Here is a 15553-nt window from a genome sequence, read left to right on the forward strand (position 1 = left end):
CCATCACTTTAGCCCCTATGTGATGTTTTTAAGATTTAGGTTATTCTTTTGAAATTACAATTACACTCCTCATTTCATAAGTCCCGTTTGTCTGATGTGTATCTTACTTTGTGCATGAGTGAGTGGCCCAGGGGCTGGGGTCATCCCTAGCAGATAGCTTCCTTGGGAGTCCATTGGTCCGGGGCTGTGGGCATGGTCACTGGTTTATGTGTACATATGGCCTTTCAAGGAAGACAGCTGGCTTGCTAAGTAGAGACTGTGGGCCCCGAAGTGTGGTACTGTCCACAGGCAGTTGGGGCATTGCTGGATGACTTGTGTGTGGCCTGTGTGTCCCTTCTCTGGTACCATCATGACTCTTTTTTACCACCTGTCCTGCAGTGGGAGCGTAGCCCTGGCTCGGGGCTTCAGACAGGTGCAGGCTCACCCAAGGAAGGCGCTGAGGCTGGACAGCACAACCGTGGCCTGGGGTCCCAGGCATGATTCCAGCTGGGGTCTGACTGGCAAGGGAGATGCTGGAGGCTTTTTGCTTATAGAAAAGCCATAGAGGGAGGTGGGTGGGCAGCACACCTGCCTTCTGGATGGTTCTGTGGCTGTAAAGGGCAGTGTACCAGGTAATATCTCTACCTAGGCCATTGGTCACAGCCAAGTGGTCAGGTCTTCCTTTAGACTGGGATCTGCCCAGGAGCGTTATCCTGCTGTGGAGGCTTGCAGAGGTGCTGGGGATTCTGCTGCACTGGGGACTCCAGGAGAGAGGTGGTGTGGAGCAGTCTCCTCTTGGAGTCCACAGGCTCTCTTCTAGGCTCTGCCTCCAAGGCACTACCTTCAGGGTAGGTCTGGAAAGCTCTATGCATCTTGCCAGTGGGGACACTGTGTTCCTTGGGAAAGGAGGACAGTAGATGCTTGTCCCTTGTAAACGTTGCAGGGCATTGGGTTTCCTCCTCCCCGCCCCACAGGGGACAGATAGCAGTTGGGCTCTTCTTGTCCTAACTCAGCGGGGTCTCTGTCCCTGCTAGTGTCTCAGGGTGCCTTCTCTTGGCAGGATGCAAGGCCCTAGGGTCTGGGGAGACTCACTGCACCCTGTTACCTTCCGTCTGCTCAGCGCACTTTGAACAGTGAGGCCTTCTCTCAGCATGCCTGATTGTGGAGGCAGTGTGGGAACTGCCCTTCAGTGTAGACTGACCAATGAGTAAACTGAGGCACATTACAGCTGCAACCTCCAATGTTAGCCCGAGTCTCCCACTGGGCCCTGAAAGCGGGGACTGACTAGAGAGCCTGGTACAGTTCCACCTGCCCAGCTTGCCAAGGCAGGGTCCTCCCACTGGAGCTTCCCTGTGCCAGGTACTGTTGTCATTCCAGAGGGTGGGGTGGGCCAGGTCTTGCCAGGGACCTGCCCTCATCTCCTCTCTAGAAGGCTCCACATTCCTGAGAGGTGACTGTTGGGGCGGAGGAGGAGGGAGTCTCTTCTCCAGAACTCAGCGGGGCTGGGCCAGACCAGATAGATGCTCTGCTGGGCCCGGTGCATGGGACCCCTGAGGGTCCTTGAGGGGTACTAGGGACAAAGTGTCCCACAGCAGGCAGGTCTAGGGCACAGGAAATGGGCACCTGTGTGGGCCTAGATATTCCTGTAGTGGTATTCCTAAGGACTCGTATCCCTGCTGGGCACCAGTGGGATCTACATTTCTCCCTCCTTTGAGCCCTGTGGGTGAGGGGCAGGGTGGGGCATCCATGCTACGCATGGAGATTCCAAGGGTGGGCTCCCTTTGGGGTCATGCTGGCCTTATACTGGGGTAGGTGCATGCCTCACTGGTCTCACAGCCGAAGTGGCATTCCTGGCTTGTCCCCAGTAGCCCCCAGCTCCCTCTGCCCATCTGGGAAGTTTAGAAACCCCGCTGTCTTTGGTCAGAGGGTCTGCTCTTCACTGCTTTCTGAGGCCAGGGGTTGGAGTGTGAGCTTGGGCACCTCGTGTCATGGTGTAGGGTACATGATGGGTGTAGCAAGCATGACCTGCTGTGGAGGTTGATGGAGTCCCAGCTCACCCTGAGCCCTGGGATCCCCGGCAAGAGGCATGTGAACTCGTCTGTCTTTAACCAGCTGGCTGTGTGGCCAGCTACGAGGGGTCCCATGCCATCGGACTCTCAGGTGTCGAGGACAGCCCTGTAGCCGTCCCCTGACCACACTGCTCTGCTGCCCCCCCACTAGGTTCTCTTCACCCCCCTCCACCAAGGTGGGCACCATCCGCTGTAGCCTGCCCGGAGGTCATCGGCCTTCCGTGGTATTCTGTTGGGAAAGCGGACCAGGACTGTGGGATGGGCACAGGTAGGGGCAGGGCACTGAGAAGTGAGTTGTTTTTGGCCTGTTTTTCTGGTGCAATAAAATGAAGCAGGGCCAGGGTGCTGGGTACACAGCACAGCGGGTGAAGAGCCGGCCGCACACGTGTGGGCACTAGCGTTCGGTCCTAGAGCCCCATGACAGCGCCTGGTGCGCCGCCTCACCTGTGACTCCAGACTTGGGAGGGCAGGCGTGAGGTGCGTCCCCGGGGCCACCAGCTAGACTAGTGTCGCCCACCCGGCAAGCTCCAGGCCGGTGACAGACCTGGTCTCCAAAAGAGGTAGATGTGGCCGGGTGTGGTGATGCACGCCTTTAATTCCAGCGCTGGGGAGGCAGAGGTAGGAGGATCCCTGTGAGTCCGAGGCCACCCTGAGACTACAGAGTGAATTCCAGGTCAGCCTGGGCTAGAGCGAGACCCTGCCTCGAAGAAAAGGTAGATGGCGTTCCTGAGGAACGATGCCGGAGCTTGTCCTTTAACCTCCCCGTGCTTGCACAGATCCATGCGCGTGTGCGTGTGCCGTCCCCCACTCAAAGCAGGGCCAGTGCGCTGAGGGTGGGTGGCCCTGCCTTCCTTGGTAGTGGTTTGTCTCCTTGTCTTCTCTGGCCTCTTTCAGAAATGGGAGCCCTGTGGTTGGAGGTTCGGGAGTTCCCCTCAAGCGTCTCCCTAGGGGGCCTGGCTCAGCACCCCTGCCATGTTACTCGATGATGCCCGAATAGGAAGGGCAGCTGCCAACGTGCCTAGTACCCACCAAGGCAGATCCTGGGTCATGCTCAGCTCTCCTGTGGGAGGGCCAGTCACTTGTGTGTTGTGACAAAATACCTGACAGAAACAACTTAATGCACCGAAGATCTATATTGGCTTATGGTTTCTGTGGTGTCAGCCCAAAGGCAGCTGGGTCCACTGCTGTGGACCTGAGGTGAGGCTGCAGAGACACGCAGCAAAGCGGGGCACGGGTGGGGGGCAGGTACTGAGTGGCCGGGCACACAACCTTGGGGTCGTGGTCTTCCTCCCCCTTCCACTTTTGCTTACCTGACCCCCAGCCTACTGGGTAGTGCTGTCCGTGTGTCCCGTCACCTCGGCGGGCACCACGGACTGTGCTTGGCAGTCTCCTTGGTGTCTCTTAATGCAGTGAAGTGGACAGTCATGACTAACAGCCACACTGCATTCCCGAGGACCTCAGTTTCCCCGCTGCATAACGAGAAGGGCCTGCGGGACTTTGGGTTTTTGGACGGGTTGTCTCCTGTACATGCTTATGAGAACCATTTTTGGATCTGAAACTCCTTGGAAGCAAAGGGGCTTTTGCTAGTGAGCTTCTCCTCTACCCCCAGTCAGCTTCCTTCAAGGCCTGGAAAGCAGACTTGGACCCACAGTGCAGTATGTCAGGTCTAGGTTCTCTTCTGTCTGTGGGACAGATCCACTGGTGGCTAACGTGCAGGTCTCTTCTCTTCCTCTCTGTCCTTCAGATCCCTCGTCCACCTACATCAGACCACTGGAGACCAAGGTGAAGCTGTTGGAGGGTGACAAGATCCCCTCACAGGTAAGCCGAGCATGTGGTGTGGCCACTGTACCCCAGGGCCTCTGCTCCAAGGCTCATCCTGCCTCCAGCTTCCCTGAGCGAGGCTCCCTTTTCCCTGGGTCCCCGTAGCCTCTCCTTACCTCCACTGTTTCTCCAGCCGACCCTTGGAAGCTGGGTCACAGGCCTGATCCACACTCTATTCCAGACCTCAGTGCCATTGGGGCTTGAGGCCTCTGAGCCTGCTGACTGTCCCTTCTAGGGGTCTGTGAACTCTGCAGGGGCTGGCAATGGGGGCCAGCCAAAGTGGAGGGTCACATACTTTGTGAAGAAATAGTCACATTGTCCCTCTGACAGATGAATGGACACAAGAGGGGTGGGTAGACCCATAGGGATTCCCTTCCTCCTGCCAGCTTTACCACACTGGACTTGTTGGCCAATTTCTCTCTGGATTGGGTTCACTGTCCTGCCACCCAGGCCTGGCCATAGCCTGCAGGTCTGTGTTGGAGCTGTTAGCATTGGGATGGCTGTTGAGAGACTTGGTCGTTAGGGCTGGCGGTGGCTGTCTGGAGGGAGGGTGCTGAGTCCCTCGTGGACTGTGTCGACGTGGAAGGTGGGGATAGCATGGCGCCTGGTGATGAGAATCTGTGGGGTGCTGCGATTGGGGTCCGCGGCCTGACCAGTCCATCCAGCCTTCATCTCTCTCCACTGTACCCATCCCCTGCTGAATCGCAGCCTCTCCCTCCCCTGCTGTGCCCGCTGGCCCTTAAGTGGCTGGTCTCCCCATACCCAAAGTGTTTCTCTGGGAAACAGCCCAGGGATAGCTCAGATGCCTGGCTCTGTTGCCAGGAGACCTGCTGGGCTTGGTGCCCACTGCCCAGCATAGAAAGATTGTAGACCCTCTGCCCACTGGTGACTGCTGGGTGGCTCATGTCCCAGCAGTGAACGCAGCCCCGTTTTGTTACGGCCGCGTGTGCAGTTCTCCTAGCCTGGCAGGACGTTTCGTTCCCACTCTCGTCACACTCCAGGGGCACGGCACAAAAGCGCCAGCACACAGCAGGCCCTGAGTTGCGAGGCTGCCTCTTGTAGTGAGGTGCTCTGTGGGAGAAGGGCTTTGGCCACAAGGTGCAGCGGCTTTCCTGGCCGGAAAGGGCAGGCGAGGGCTGGGTTTCACACAGTGGGGCGGCGCTCTCTGGGCCCCAGCACGCCTCACGGTTCTGCCTGCACGTGGTTGCTGGTGTGGGAGTGTGGGGTCCACACAGAGACTTTAGGCCTGAGCAGTGCCTGGAGTCTTAGGAGACAGGACAGAGCACTGGGCTCAGAGGACCTCGTTTTGGAGAAAAGAGGGTTGCCTCCTCTCCTCTGTGGAGCACTGTGCTGGTGCTTGGGCGACAAGCTACTGCTCTGCAGTGTGAAGGCCAGCACCATGTTCTTGGGCCCTGGGGTCTGTGGCCAGAGTCAGCCCCCATCTGGCTGTCTTTTGTTCCTGCAGAGAATCAGGTCAGGATGCTATCCACAGTGCCATTTCCAGGGGAAGTATGCTCCTAGATCCAGTCACAGCTCATGGTCCTTCTATAAGGATTGGGGTGTCCCTTGACCCTTTGTTCCTGCCATCTGGGGACACTTTGCCTTACTGGGAACCCACATCCCAATTCCAAATATTGGGCCCAACCTTGGGCTTGCACAGCAGCTAGTCACCAAAGCCACAGGGTTGCAGCCCTTCCTTCTTCCTTTGGAGGGCACACCAGGAGACCCTTCCTTCTCCCCCAGCTGTGTCCACTTGCTCCATTGTGCCCTCCACCCATGCAGGAAGGAGCCTCAAAGCCTGGGCAAGGGTTCCCTCTCCCTAGGTCCCATCTCCCCACAGACCTCTGCCAGAGGCAGCAGCCCCAGGTTCTGTCCACATTCCCACCCGTGTGTGCACACCTTCAGTGTGTCTGCACCTGCTCGGAGCTTTCTCGCCCTGGGCTGTCCTGTTGGCTGGTACTGTCTTATCTAGCCCTTCCCTGCAGAGCCTGGTCCCCACCCATGCTGGGTTGCCAACTGCTCCCAGGACAAGGCTGAGCACAGCTAAACTGGGTGGCTGTAGTTTAGGGAGCTGCTCCCCATATTGCCTCCTAGACTCATGGGGGAGGCTGGTGGTTCTCACCCAGCATCAGGAAGACCTGCTTGCCAAATGAGGCTCGGTCCATCCGCTCGTGAGACTGCTCTCACTGCAGGAGTCGGACCACAGCTGTACAACCATGTCTCAGTGGCTTGCGGAAGGACACTGGTGGCAAGGGGACTGTTGTCCCCAGCTGCACAGCTCTGAGTATGAAATTTCATGGTTCTGGCATGAAATCAAATCGAAAGGAGCCCCAGCTCTGTGCAAGGCAGGGAAACTGCCCAGTCATAAAGCAGGAGCAAGGAATCTTATTCTTTGAAATAGTAAAGTTACGGTCCTTGGGGTTTTGGGTGGGAGGTCAGAGAGCCCCCCCCCCACTGTCCCACCCCTCCACTAAGGCCTTTATTTGACTCCAAAATAGCTTTAATTAAAAATGTGCCAGAGTGTTCACAGGCTAAATTACTGTATTGCAGTTCGTATTTTCTTTCTCACATCGGCTTTAAAATTTCAACACAGCTGCTCCCTCTGTGATGATTCATCCCGAGGCTGCACGCACATTATTTTTCCTGTGGATTCTCTGTGCCCAGCCCGACTCTGGTGGGGGGGCAGCTGTAATTGACGCTGGGGCCTCTGGTTAGCACCCCGCTGGGCTGATAAATGATGCCTGCAGCACATGCCAAGAAGCCAGCTTCATGAAAGAGCCAGCCGGTGGCCCTAGTGCCCTCTCGTGCAAGCCAGAGAGCCTGCTGCGGCCGTGGAGGGAGGCTGTGGTCCGGGCAGTGGTTGTGAAAAGCCCCTGCCCTACTTCCCCCCAGCTTGTCAGTACCACAGGACTGCTGAGAGTCCCACCAGGCATGGGTGGGGAAACTGAGGCCTGGATGGGGGAGGATTTTCTGGCATGATGCTCTGTTAGTGTGCTTAGGCTATTGAATTCCATGAACTCAGTCCTAGAGGCTGGAAGTCCAAGATCAAAGTGTTTGCAGGTCTGGTTTCTCTGAAAGCCTCATTCCTGGTTTGCCAGTGGCATCTCTATCTCTCTGCATCCATCTCCTTGTCCTTTTGCTGCCTTTGTCCTCATCCCCCAACCCAACTTGGTGTAGGTGGTGCATGTGTGTGTACGCGTGTAGATGTGCGTGCCCTTTGGTCACGTGTGCAGACATCAGAAGAGGATGCCTAGCATTGTCTGTCGCTCTCTGGGCGTACTTCTCTGACTCCGTCTCTCACTGAACTAACTCGTAGCTCTGCCACTTTTCATTTAGATCAGCTGACGAGAGAGTGAGCCAGGGATCTCCTCTGTCTGCTCTTCTCAGTGCTGGGGTGTCAAATGCAGGCACAGCCACATCTGGCTGGTCCTTGCCCAGTAAGCTCTTACCTGCTGAGCCGCCTTCCCAGCCCCCAGTTTTTCTTTGACATGAGGACACACCAGTTACTTTGGATGAAAGCCATCCTAATGGCCTTCCTTTAACTTGCTCACCTCTGTGAAGACCTTATCTCCAAAGGGACCCCATCCTGAGGCTGGGGATAGGGATTTACAAATTGGGGGCACAGTTTAGCCTGTAACGCTGGTATTGTCATGACGCACACTGTCAGGAAGGGAGTTTCTGTGCTGGATGGATCCGAGCTCAAACCAGCCCTGTTCCATTGCTAACCCATGACTTCAGGCAAAACCTTTCGTCTCCTGACACCTCAGTTTCCTCCCGAGGTTGTAACCCAAGAGTGATGGTGACACCTAGTGCAGCATCCTTGGAAGCCCTGGTCGGTGCCTGTCCTACTGTCCTTTTGTGCTCCTCAGGGCCTAGGTTTCCCCTCGGCCAGTGGCCCTGGCCGTCTGTGAACGAGGAGGCACTACACATGGTCCTTCGTCTGAGTTCAGGAGAGGGTAGGGGACGCGAACCGTCCACCTGTTGCCATCTGACCCCCTGGTTGACGCCTCATTCTTGTTTCCTGCATCCCTGAGGTGGGTGGGGCTGTGCTGATCTGTGGATCCCTGCAGGCTTGCAGGCCTGGTGGCAGCTTAGCTGTTGAGCCTCCTCCTGGTGCACTTTCTAACCAGCGCGGAGTGCAGGCCATCTGCTCTTTATTTTCTTTGAGCAGGAGTCTCTAGAGACTTAAGATACTTTCTTAGAAGGAACCTGAGTCTCTCCAGTCTCTCCCTGCCAGAAAACCTGTTTCTCAACTACCAGGAGGCCACTTCTTGCCTCAGCAGACGGGCAGAGCAGCCAGGCAGTAAGGATGAGGGACCAGGAGTTCTGTCCTGTGCTCCAGCACTGGGTGCTTAGGGAACACTCACAGGGAGCCAGCTGCTGGGCAGGCGTGATCCAGGCCTTGGCCCTAGAACCAGAGCACCTAGCTCAGATCTCACTAGTGCCCTCTACCTGCCAGGGGCCATTGGGCAACTGGTGTACCCTCTGTACCTCTTTCCTCATCTATAAACAAGGCCGCTAAAGGAGCCCATCATGTATTTCTCAGGGTAAGAGGCAGCTGTGGGAAGCAGTGAGACGCAGCCCTGACTGGTTGTGCGGACACTTGCTTGACCCCAGGGTTTGTGCAGCAAGCAAGGCCCCGGAAGCTTGGTGAGCCGCTCTGACTTGCCCAGCGAGAGTGGAATTTGCCTATTGCAGATCCGCACCTCTTGAGAGTCCCCCAGCCACCTGTTTCTTGCTCATCTCCCTAGAAGAAGCAGTGAACCAGTGGGGGACCTGGAAAGAGGGAGATGGCCCAGTGTGTGACCCACTCTGTCGCAGGCTCTCTGGTCCTGGTGGTCCCTAAACAGGCTTCACAGTGGGGCTTTGGAGAATGAAACTGCTTGGGGACAGGAGGAGGGGGTGGCAGCTACACAGAAGTGGCCCTTTAGTCTCACTGCCTCATCTGAGTACTAACGAGGAAGAATGCTCAGGGCCCCCAGCCAAAGCGGCAGTCCTTTTGTTCCTAATGGCCTGAAAATGAGTTTTCTTAAGATTAAAGAGCAAGAGAGAGCAGGTTCAGTTGGCATCACTGGGTATGTCTCCCACTCTCCTGTCCGAGCTGGCCAGTTTATGCCAAGGATGAGGCCTAGGCAGAGGGGGTGGTTTGAGCTGGGGTTTGCTGGGTGACACTGTTCTCTTTCCTTCCAGCTGCCCTGTCCCTATGGCCGGCCAAGAAGCCAGCTCCAGGTAGAGCTGCCAGAGGGAGAGGGGCTTGCGGGGGCACTGCGGGGCGGGAGTGCTGTGTGGTGTGTTTGTTGTGTGTCCCTCCCCCACCCTGTCCTTCCTGGGAGCTGACTGCCACCAGGGTATATTGCATGTACTTAGATTCTCCTTGGGGCCTGTTTGACTCTTGTTTGATCAAAAACAAAACAAAGCAACAACAAAACCCAGCACTTCTCACCAACTTGTCATTGGCACAGGTGTGCTGACATGGGGGCCGGCGGGACCCTACCTTACAGTAGTGCAGTAAAGCAGTGGAGAGAGTGGCGGAGCCGAGAGCTGGCCCACTGGTCGTGGCTCCGAGAGGCTGCTGCGCAAACCTTTGGGTCAGGTGTCTAGGGCTGTTCAGCCCGTGAGTCCTGGGCTGGGGTTCTGTATGGACTGTGTAGTCCTGTAGGCCTGCATGAGTATGGGAGGCTCCCAGCTGCCACCGGACCCCAGCAGGACAGGACCTGTGGTTTAGAAGGGCTGTGCTGACTCATTTTCCACAGCGCCCTGCTCTGAGACCCCCTTCTCTTGCCAGCCCTCGGGCCTCAGGTGCCCTTGCCTTTGTCCCCTTGTCAGCTCTGAGATGCCTGCCTCGCATTTACTCCTCTGGGGCATCTGAGCTCCACCATACTGGACACACAGAGCCAGGTGACTCGTACAGGGACTGCTTTGTGCATTGTTGGATGTTTGGCAGCCACCCTGGCTTATACTCAGCACCCCAGTTGTGACAGCCCCAAATGTCTTAGATATTACCAGATGCTCCCCAGGTACAAACTCACTCCTATCTGAGGACCACTGACCTGCTGTGCTGGGCCTGGGGCTGCCTTGCTGCAGCAGTAAGAAAGGAAGGTCATTACCAAGTGCCCACGTTCTATGATGGTGCACTGCCAGGATGGCCTGATGTGTGGATCTAGTCTCCAAGTCCTTCCCTCACACCCACTTCTTGGACTGAGTAGGACCACTTGGTAGTGCCCACCCAAAAGCACCCATTGGGCGCAGCAGGCAAAGAGCAGTCCTCTGTGGAGGTCACCACTTGGCTTGGTTTCTCCCCCTTTTGGATGTCCCCCTCTGGGGAGCCCACCTGTGACAGATTACAGCCTGGATTTCAGTGGGCTTTGGTGTGGATGAGGTCCAGGTAGCCCAGACCAGTCCGTGGCCCTTGTGGCCTCTGGTGGGGGCCAGTGGCTTCCCAGAGGCCTGCGTGCTCCCTCTGCTGCCTGCAGCCCTCCCTTTCCGGCTCTGGTCCTCCCTTCCCGGATGCAGTCCTCCCTTCCCGGATGTGGCCCTCCCTTTCCGGCTCTGGTCCTCCCTTCCCGGATGCAGTCCTCCCTTCCCGGATGCGGTCCTCCCTTCCCGGATGCGGCCCTCCCTTCCCGGATGCGGCCCTCCCTTCCCGGATGCAGTCCTCCCTTCCCGGATGCGGCCCTCCCTTCCCGGATGCGGCCCTCCCTTCCCGGATGCGGCCCTCCCTTCCCGGATGCGGCCCTCCCTCTGCCGCCTGTAGTGCCCCCTTTGCTTCCAGTGGGACCAGCCCAGTCAGCGAGCTAACAAGCAGTTTGTTCCCAGCATTTCCTGGGTGGGGCGAAACTTTCAGGCTGCTGAGGCCCCAGGTGTATTATTCAGTGCCCAGACCATTAATTACACTCTGCTGACCAGCCCTGGGACCTCCTGCAGCCCTTCCTCTTTATGTCCAGGGACAGGATGGAGGGAGGCCAGAGACCTGGGAATGGTAGAAAGTGGGGTGTAAGCTCCCTGCTGCTCCATAGCCCCGTCTGGAGTCCCAGGATGGTTTTGCGGGTTGGTCACTATCTGGCATGTGTCACAATAGGGACAGTGATCGTACCCACAGCAGTGGCTTCTGGTGTTTCCTTGAGTTCTCACCCCTCCTGTGGTGGAAGCACACTCTTGCTCTGCTGTAGGAAATAAAGGCCCCTGAGAGGGAGCCCTGTGAGTTGTGGTGCCGCCCTGGCCTCCCAGCCATGCCACACTGTGTGGTGATCCAATGTCTGAGGGCCTGGGAGAAGGCTGCCGAGCACACTGCTGGGCTTTAGGTAGGTCCAGAGTCCCTGGAGTAGCCCTGCTGAGAGAGCTGTCTCTGCTCTACCTGCTTCAGCCTAGGGCTCTGGGCTTTCTGGTCTTCGTGGCCCCTGCATTTAGGTCACTGGGCAGGAGGACACTGGGTACCCCTCCGTGCCCGCCCTCTAGCCCCACCGTCACCAGGCATGGCACACTGCTGTAGATGGCACATTCTAGAAGAGGGAGATTTCCTGGACTTGGGGGGTATGATAGGAACTCCACTCCCAGCATAACTCAGGAGAGGGTCCCTACCAGAGCCTTCAGCCACCAGTGTTCCCCAGCAGGACATCTCTGATGTCTGCAGTCAGATAGGTTGCCAACCCCCTTGTCTCCATGTCCTGCACTTCTTTTCTGTTCAACACCCCTGTTTTAACAACGCTCACCAGGATTTCTACTCCCCAATGAACTCCCAAGGCTCTGCGAGCAGAAATCTTTGGGAACGGAAAGGCAGTGGATTGGCCACTCCTGCCACCAAGGAGCCTCTGGCAGCATCATGGCCCATATGGGGTCCCGGAGTAGCGAGGAATCACAGAGCGAGTCTGTGCCAGGCTCCGAGGGGTGCCATTCTGTGAGAGCGCTGAGCAGTGGGCTGGGGCCCTGCAGCCTCCTGGTCCACAATTCTCATGTTCCCCTTCAGAAGCTCTTGAGGGGGCTGTGGGGATTGGATAGCCTTGTGTGCCCTGGCTGAGGCTGCAGAGCTGCAGGCCGCAGCTGCGGGCACTTGGAAGCCTTGCTTCATCCCCCTGGGCAGCTGAAAATGGCTCCAGGGGTAAGGGAGAATTATTCTCCTGGGAGCTGGGAGGACCCCCTTTCCCCCAGTACACCCAAGGAGACATCAGGGCAGGTAGGTGAGCCTGAGTGCTCCCAGATGGCAGATCCCCCTTGGCCGGAAGCCCCTGCTTCCTGTCTGAGGTGACTATCATTGTGCCAGGGATGGAGATGGCAGTGGTGGCGGCAGTTTTAGTCTGGATGTCAGTGCAGCAGTGGTTACTCATTTGATGCGTCATTAGTCACATTGGCCTGTATGAGCAACTGGGCGCATATTTTCCTGCCCAGCTTTGTGGCTTGCTAATAAAGTTCTGTGGACGTGAAAATATTTACAGATGGTTACCCAGGACAAGGGTGGGAGCTGCACGTCGCTCATTGAAAAACCCCATCCCCACAACTTGCTGCATGTGCCTGCTGCTGCTGAAGAAATGATCTGGGGGATCCAGGGGAGGGTGGGGGAGGGAGTAATGGCTCCTGGCTGCTCAGGAGCCTCTTTGGGCCCAGAGAAACCCTGTGAGGGGTGGCCCTGGCCCAAACACAGTCCTGTGTGGGGAGGGCCTGCTCCCTGCGCTGGTGGGGAGAATCAAGGAGACAAGCTCTGCCCTGTTGGCGCAGAGCAGGGCTGGCGCCTGCCGCCGACCCCTCACTTTCCCACTAGTCTTGGCAAGGCGACAGGAGTGTCCTCCCAGAGCAGCCGTGGCAGCATGATCTGGTGGGCCTGCCGGCTCTGCTATAGTGGGGACATCCGGAGGCTTTGGGGTGCAGAAGGCGCTCTCTGTGGGAGACTGTTTTGTAATGGTCACAGTGAGTTGGCCATGGTTTGGTGTGGGATTTTTGAGTGGAGTTGGGGTAGGCCCTCAAGAAGGCATGGTGGCTGTGGTTGGGTAAGGGGTGCTGCGTCCAGTTGAAGGCTGTCTCGCTTTTTTTTTTTTTTTTTTTTTTTGGTACCTGGTGATAGTTGGTAGGGGGCTCTGCATGATCTGACCCTTGACCGGGCCAGAAAGAGTGGACATTTTGTGACCTTTATGGCCTTTTGGATAGCTCAGGCAGGACTCAGTCAGGGGTACCACTTCACACTTGATGGCTAAGGATGTTCCCTGGGGAGAGCCCTCTCCGATGGTGCTTGTCAGCACCACACCTAGAATGTGGTGCGGCCTCAGGAGGTGAGTCCTCACTGCTCCCTCTTCTGTGCACCTCCGCGACCTTGGGACTCATCCAGGCCTCCCTGAGGCTGAGGAAACAGTTCAACCCCACACGCCCATCCCTCGCTTTTGAGAAAACAGACTCCCTGAGTATCCCTCACTCTGCAGGTGAACTTCCTGTTGGACTGAGCTCTGAGAGTTTCCTGGGTGGGTGGGTGTGTGTGTGTGTGGGGGGTAGACTATCCCATCTCCCCCCTGGTGGCGTCCGGGGCACCTTTGTTTCCTGACTTTCCACTGCACTGCAATGGGTTGAGACTAAGAGCCCTGTTAGCGGGGTGGTGGGAGATGGAAGTGGAGGAGAACTTAGAACCCAGGAAGACTCCATGAGAAATGGGCCAGGCCCAGTGGTTGGCAGGAGGTGAGCAGGGATGTGTGGAGGTTCCCCTCGGATTGGGTGAGAGAACTGCCCGGTCGGACTCCACACGAGGCTGCTCCAGGCCACCCCTCTTCACCAGCACCAGCCTGACCTCCGCCCAGTTTGTTTGGGAACTCTGCAGCCTGCTGACTGGCAGACGTGGCTCTGCACTTCATCAGCCCCACCCCTCGCTCAGCTCCTTCGAGGGCGCAGAAGGCTGAGCTGTCTTCTGTGTGGCTGGATGGGAGGAAGGTCAGCATTGACCAAGGCTCACTGTCATGGAGTTGCCCCAGCTCCTGAGGTGCCGGTCCTGTTGGTAGGGTTTTGCTGTTTGTTCCCAGGGGAGCCTTGTCCTTCCTCCATGTTCACTTCCCTCCTGGGCACTGGATTGGCGGGGGAGGGGGCCTGCCCTGGCTGGTGAAGGCAGCCTGTCCACCATGGTGAAACTCGTCCTGCAGAGTCCACAGAGCCCCACGTGGCAGAGGACTTGCCGGAGGACACGGTCCAGGGGCTGGATAGGGCGTCCTCTAGCTCGGGTGTTGACATGTGGGGACCCCAGTGTGGTAGGAGGCCGGCGCAGAGGTAGGCAAGCCAGTCAGCCATGCCCCCAGCCCAGGGCAGGCTTTATCCAGTCCTTCAGCATGTGTTAGCAGAGCGTCCATTGGGAGTGTGGGAGACTGGCAGGGTGGAGCCCCAGGGACCTGTGCTTGAGTAACCACTGCTGGGAGCTGTGTGCCCAGCCCAGGGGCCAGTGTCTGGGTGGAGACGAGGCCCTGGGGTGAGGGTTCTTGGCCCCTTAGCTGCCCTGTCTCTAACCCTGTTTGCCTTCCCTTGCAGCAGGCCGGCTGCGGAGAGTCGCGGGCGCTACGGAAAGGGTTCTCCCTCTACCACTCGGAGTCCCAGCTTGCGTCCCTGCCGCCCTCCCATCAGGACATCCTGCAGAGTGTGAGTGTTCCTGGTCCAGTACCTCGGGGTCTTTGGGCAGAGACAGGCTGGTGACCTGCTCAGGCCGTGTGGGTGGCCCGCAGCTCAGCCAAACCCGGGCTCTTGTCTGGTGCGCAGGGCAGCTGTGGGCAGCAGCCGGGATGGGCTCCCGGCCCAGAGCTCCGGCCTTCACTCCTCAGCCTCTCGGGAAGGAGCCCTGCAGGGAGGGCCAGGTGCAGTCTCCGTGGGCCTGCGACACTGCTGGACACACAGGGCAGTGAGGCCCACACGAAGGGCTGCTCAGGCCAGGCCTCATCTTGGGCGTGGCTTTCTCTCCCCCTTGCCTTCACTTCTCCCGCGAAGCACCCAGAGGACGCTGGAGCTTTAGGACGGGGTCCGTACCAGACTTTGCCCCTGAGTGGAGGGGCGTGGCTTGCCAGTGGGCTCTGAGCTGAGATGAGCACCAAAGCCTTCAGGTTCATCTGTCACACACCTGCGTGGCCTCTGAGCTGTCCAGGAGGGAAGCACATGACTGCTTGGAGTCAGCTTCCCAGATGTGTCTGCTCAGCTCGCTGCTGCTCCCAGCGGGTAGGCGACTGTCACTGCCATGCGATTGCTGAGAGAGAATGGGCTGTGGGAGTCTCGCCTGGCCTTACAGAGTGGTCCCAGGCCAGCTCCCATTCTTCCTTGCTCCATGGGGACAGTGAAGGCCCCCATCATACTTGGGGTGTACACACATGGCCGGTCATGCCTGTGCTCCTGTGCGCCGGCTGTTCTCAGAACAGTCACGCACAGCACTGTGTGCACAAGGGCTTCTTGGAGGTCACGTGGTTGCCCTGCCCTCCCTATCCACACCCTGTCCCCGCCCCTCTCCAGCCAGGCTAAACTTGGCTTCTCTGGCCTTGGTGGGCCACATTGCTGGCAGAAAAGAGGGCTCATGCCACTGCTGGCATTGCTACTTCCGTTTCTCTTCTGAGGCCTGGCCACTGTCTCCAGGAGTGCAGCTGCTGGAGTTGTGCAGGCAGCCAAGCCTACCGACAGCAGATGATCCAAATATTTATCCAGGAGCCTCGTGGCCAGTTGAGGCACTAATTGCTTTGTGATGAAGG

At 57.8% G+C, this 15553-nt stretch overlaps 1 protein-coding gene across 1 annotated transcript in view; it reads left to right on the forward strand.

Annotated features, from left to right (window-relative positions):
- The window catches only part of Ccdc85c (coiled-coil domain containing 85C), a 77590-nt gene that overhangs the window by 55740 nt on the left and 6297 nt on the right, over positions 1 to 15553 (forward strand). Inside the window, exons 2-3 of the mRNA XM_045154158.1 lie at positions 3793 to 3866; positions 14358 to 14465. Coding sequence (XP_045010093.1) covers positions 3793 to 3866; positions 14358 to 14465 — 182 coding nt within the window. The remainder of the gene's footprint in view (positions 1 to 3792; positions 3867 to 14357; positions 14466 to 15553) is intronic.

Source organism: Jaculus jaculus, chromosome 7, assembly GCF_020740685.1.
Source record: "Jaculus jaculus isolate mJacJac1 chromosome 7, mJacJac1.mat.Y.cur, whole genome shotgun sequence".
Taxonomy (NCBI): Eukaryota; Metazoa; Chordata; class Mammalia; order Rodentia; family Dipodidae; genus Jaculus; species Jaculus jaculus.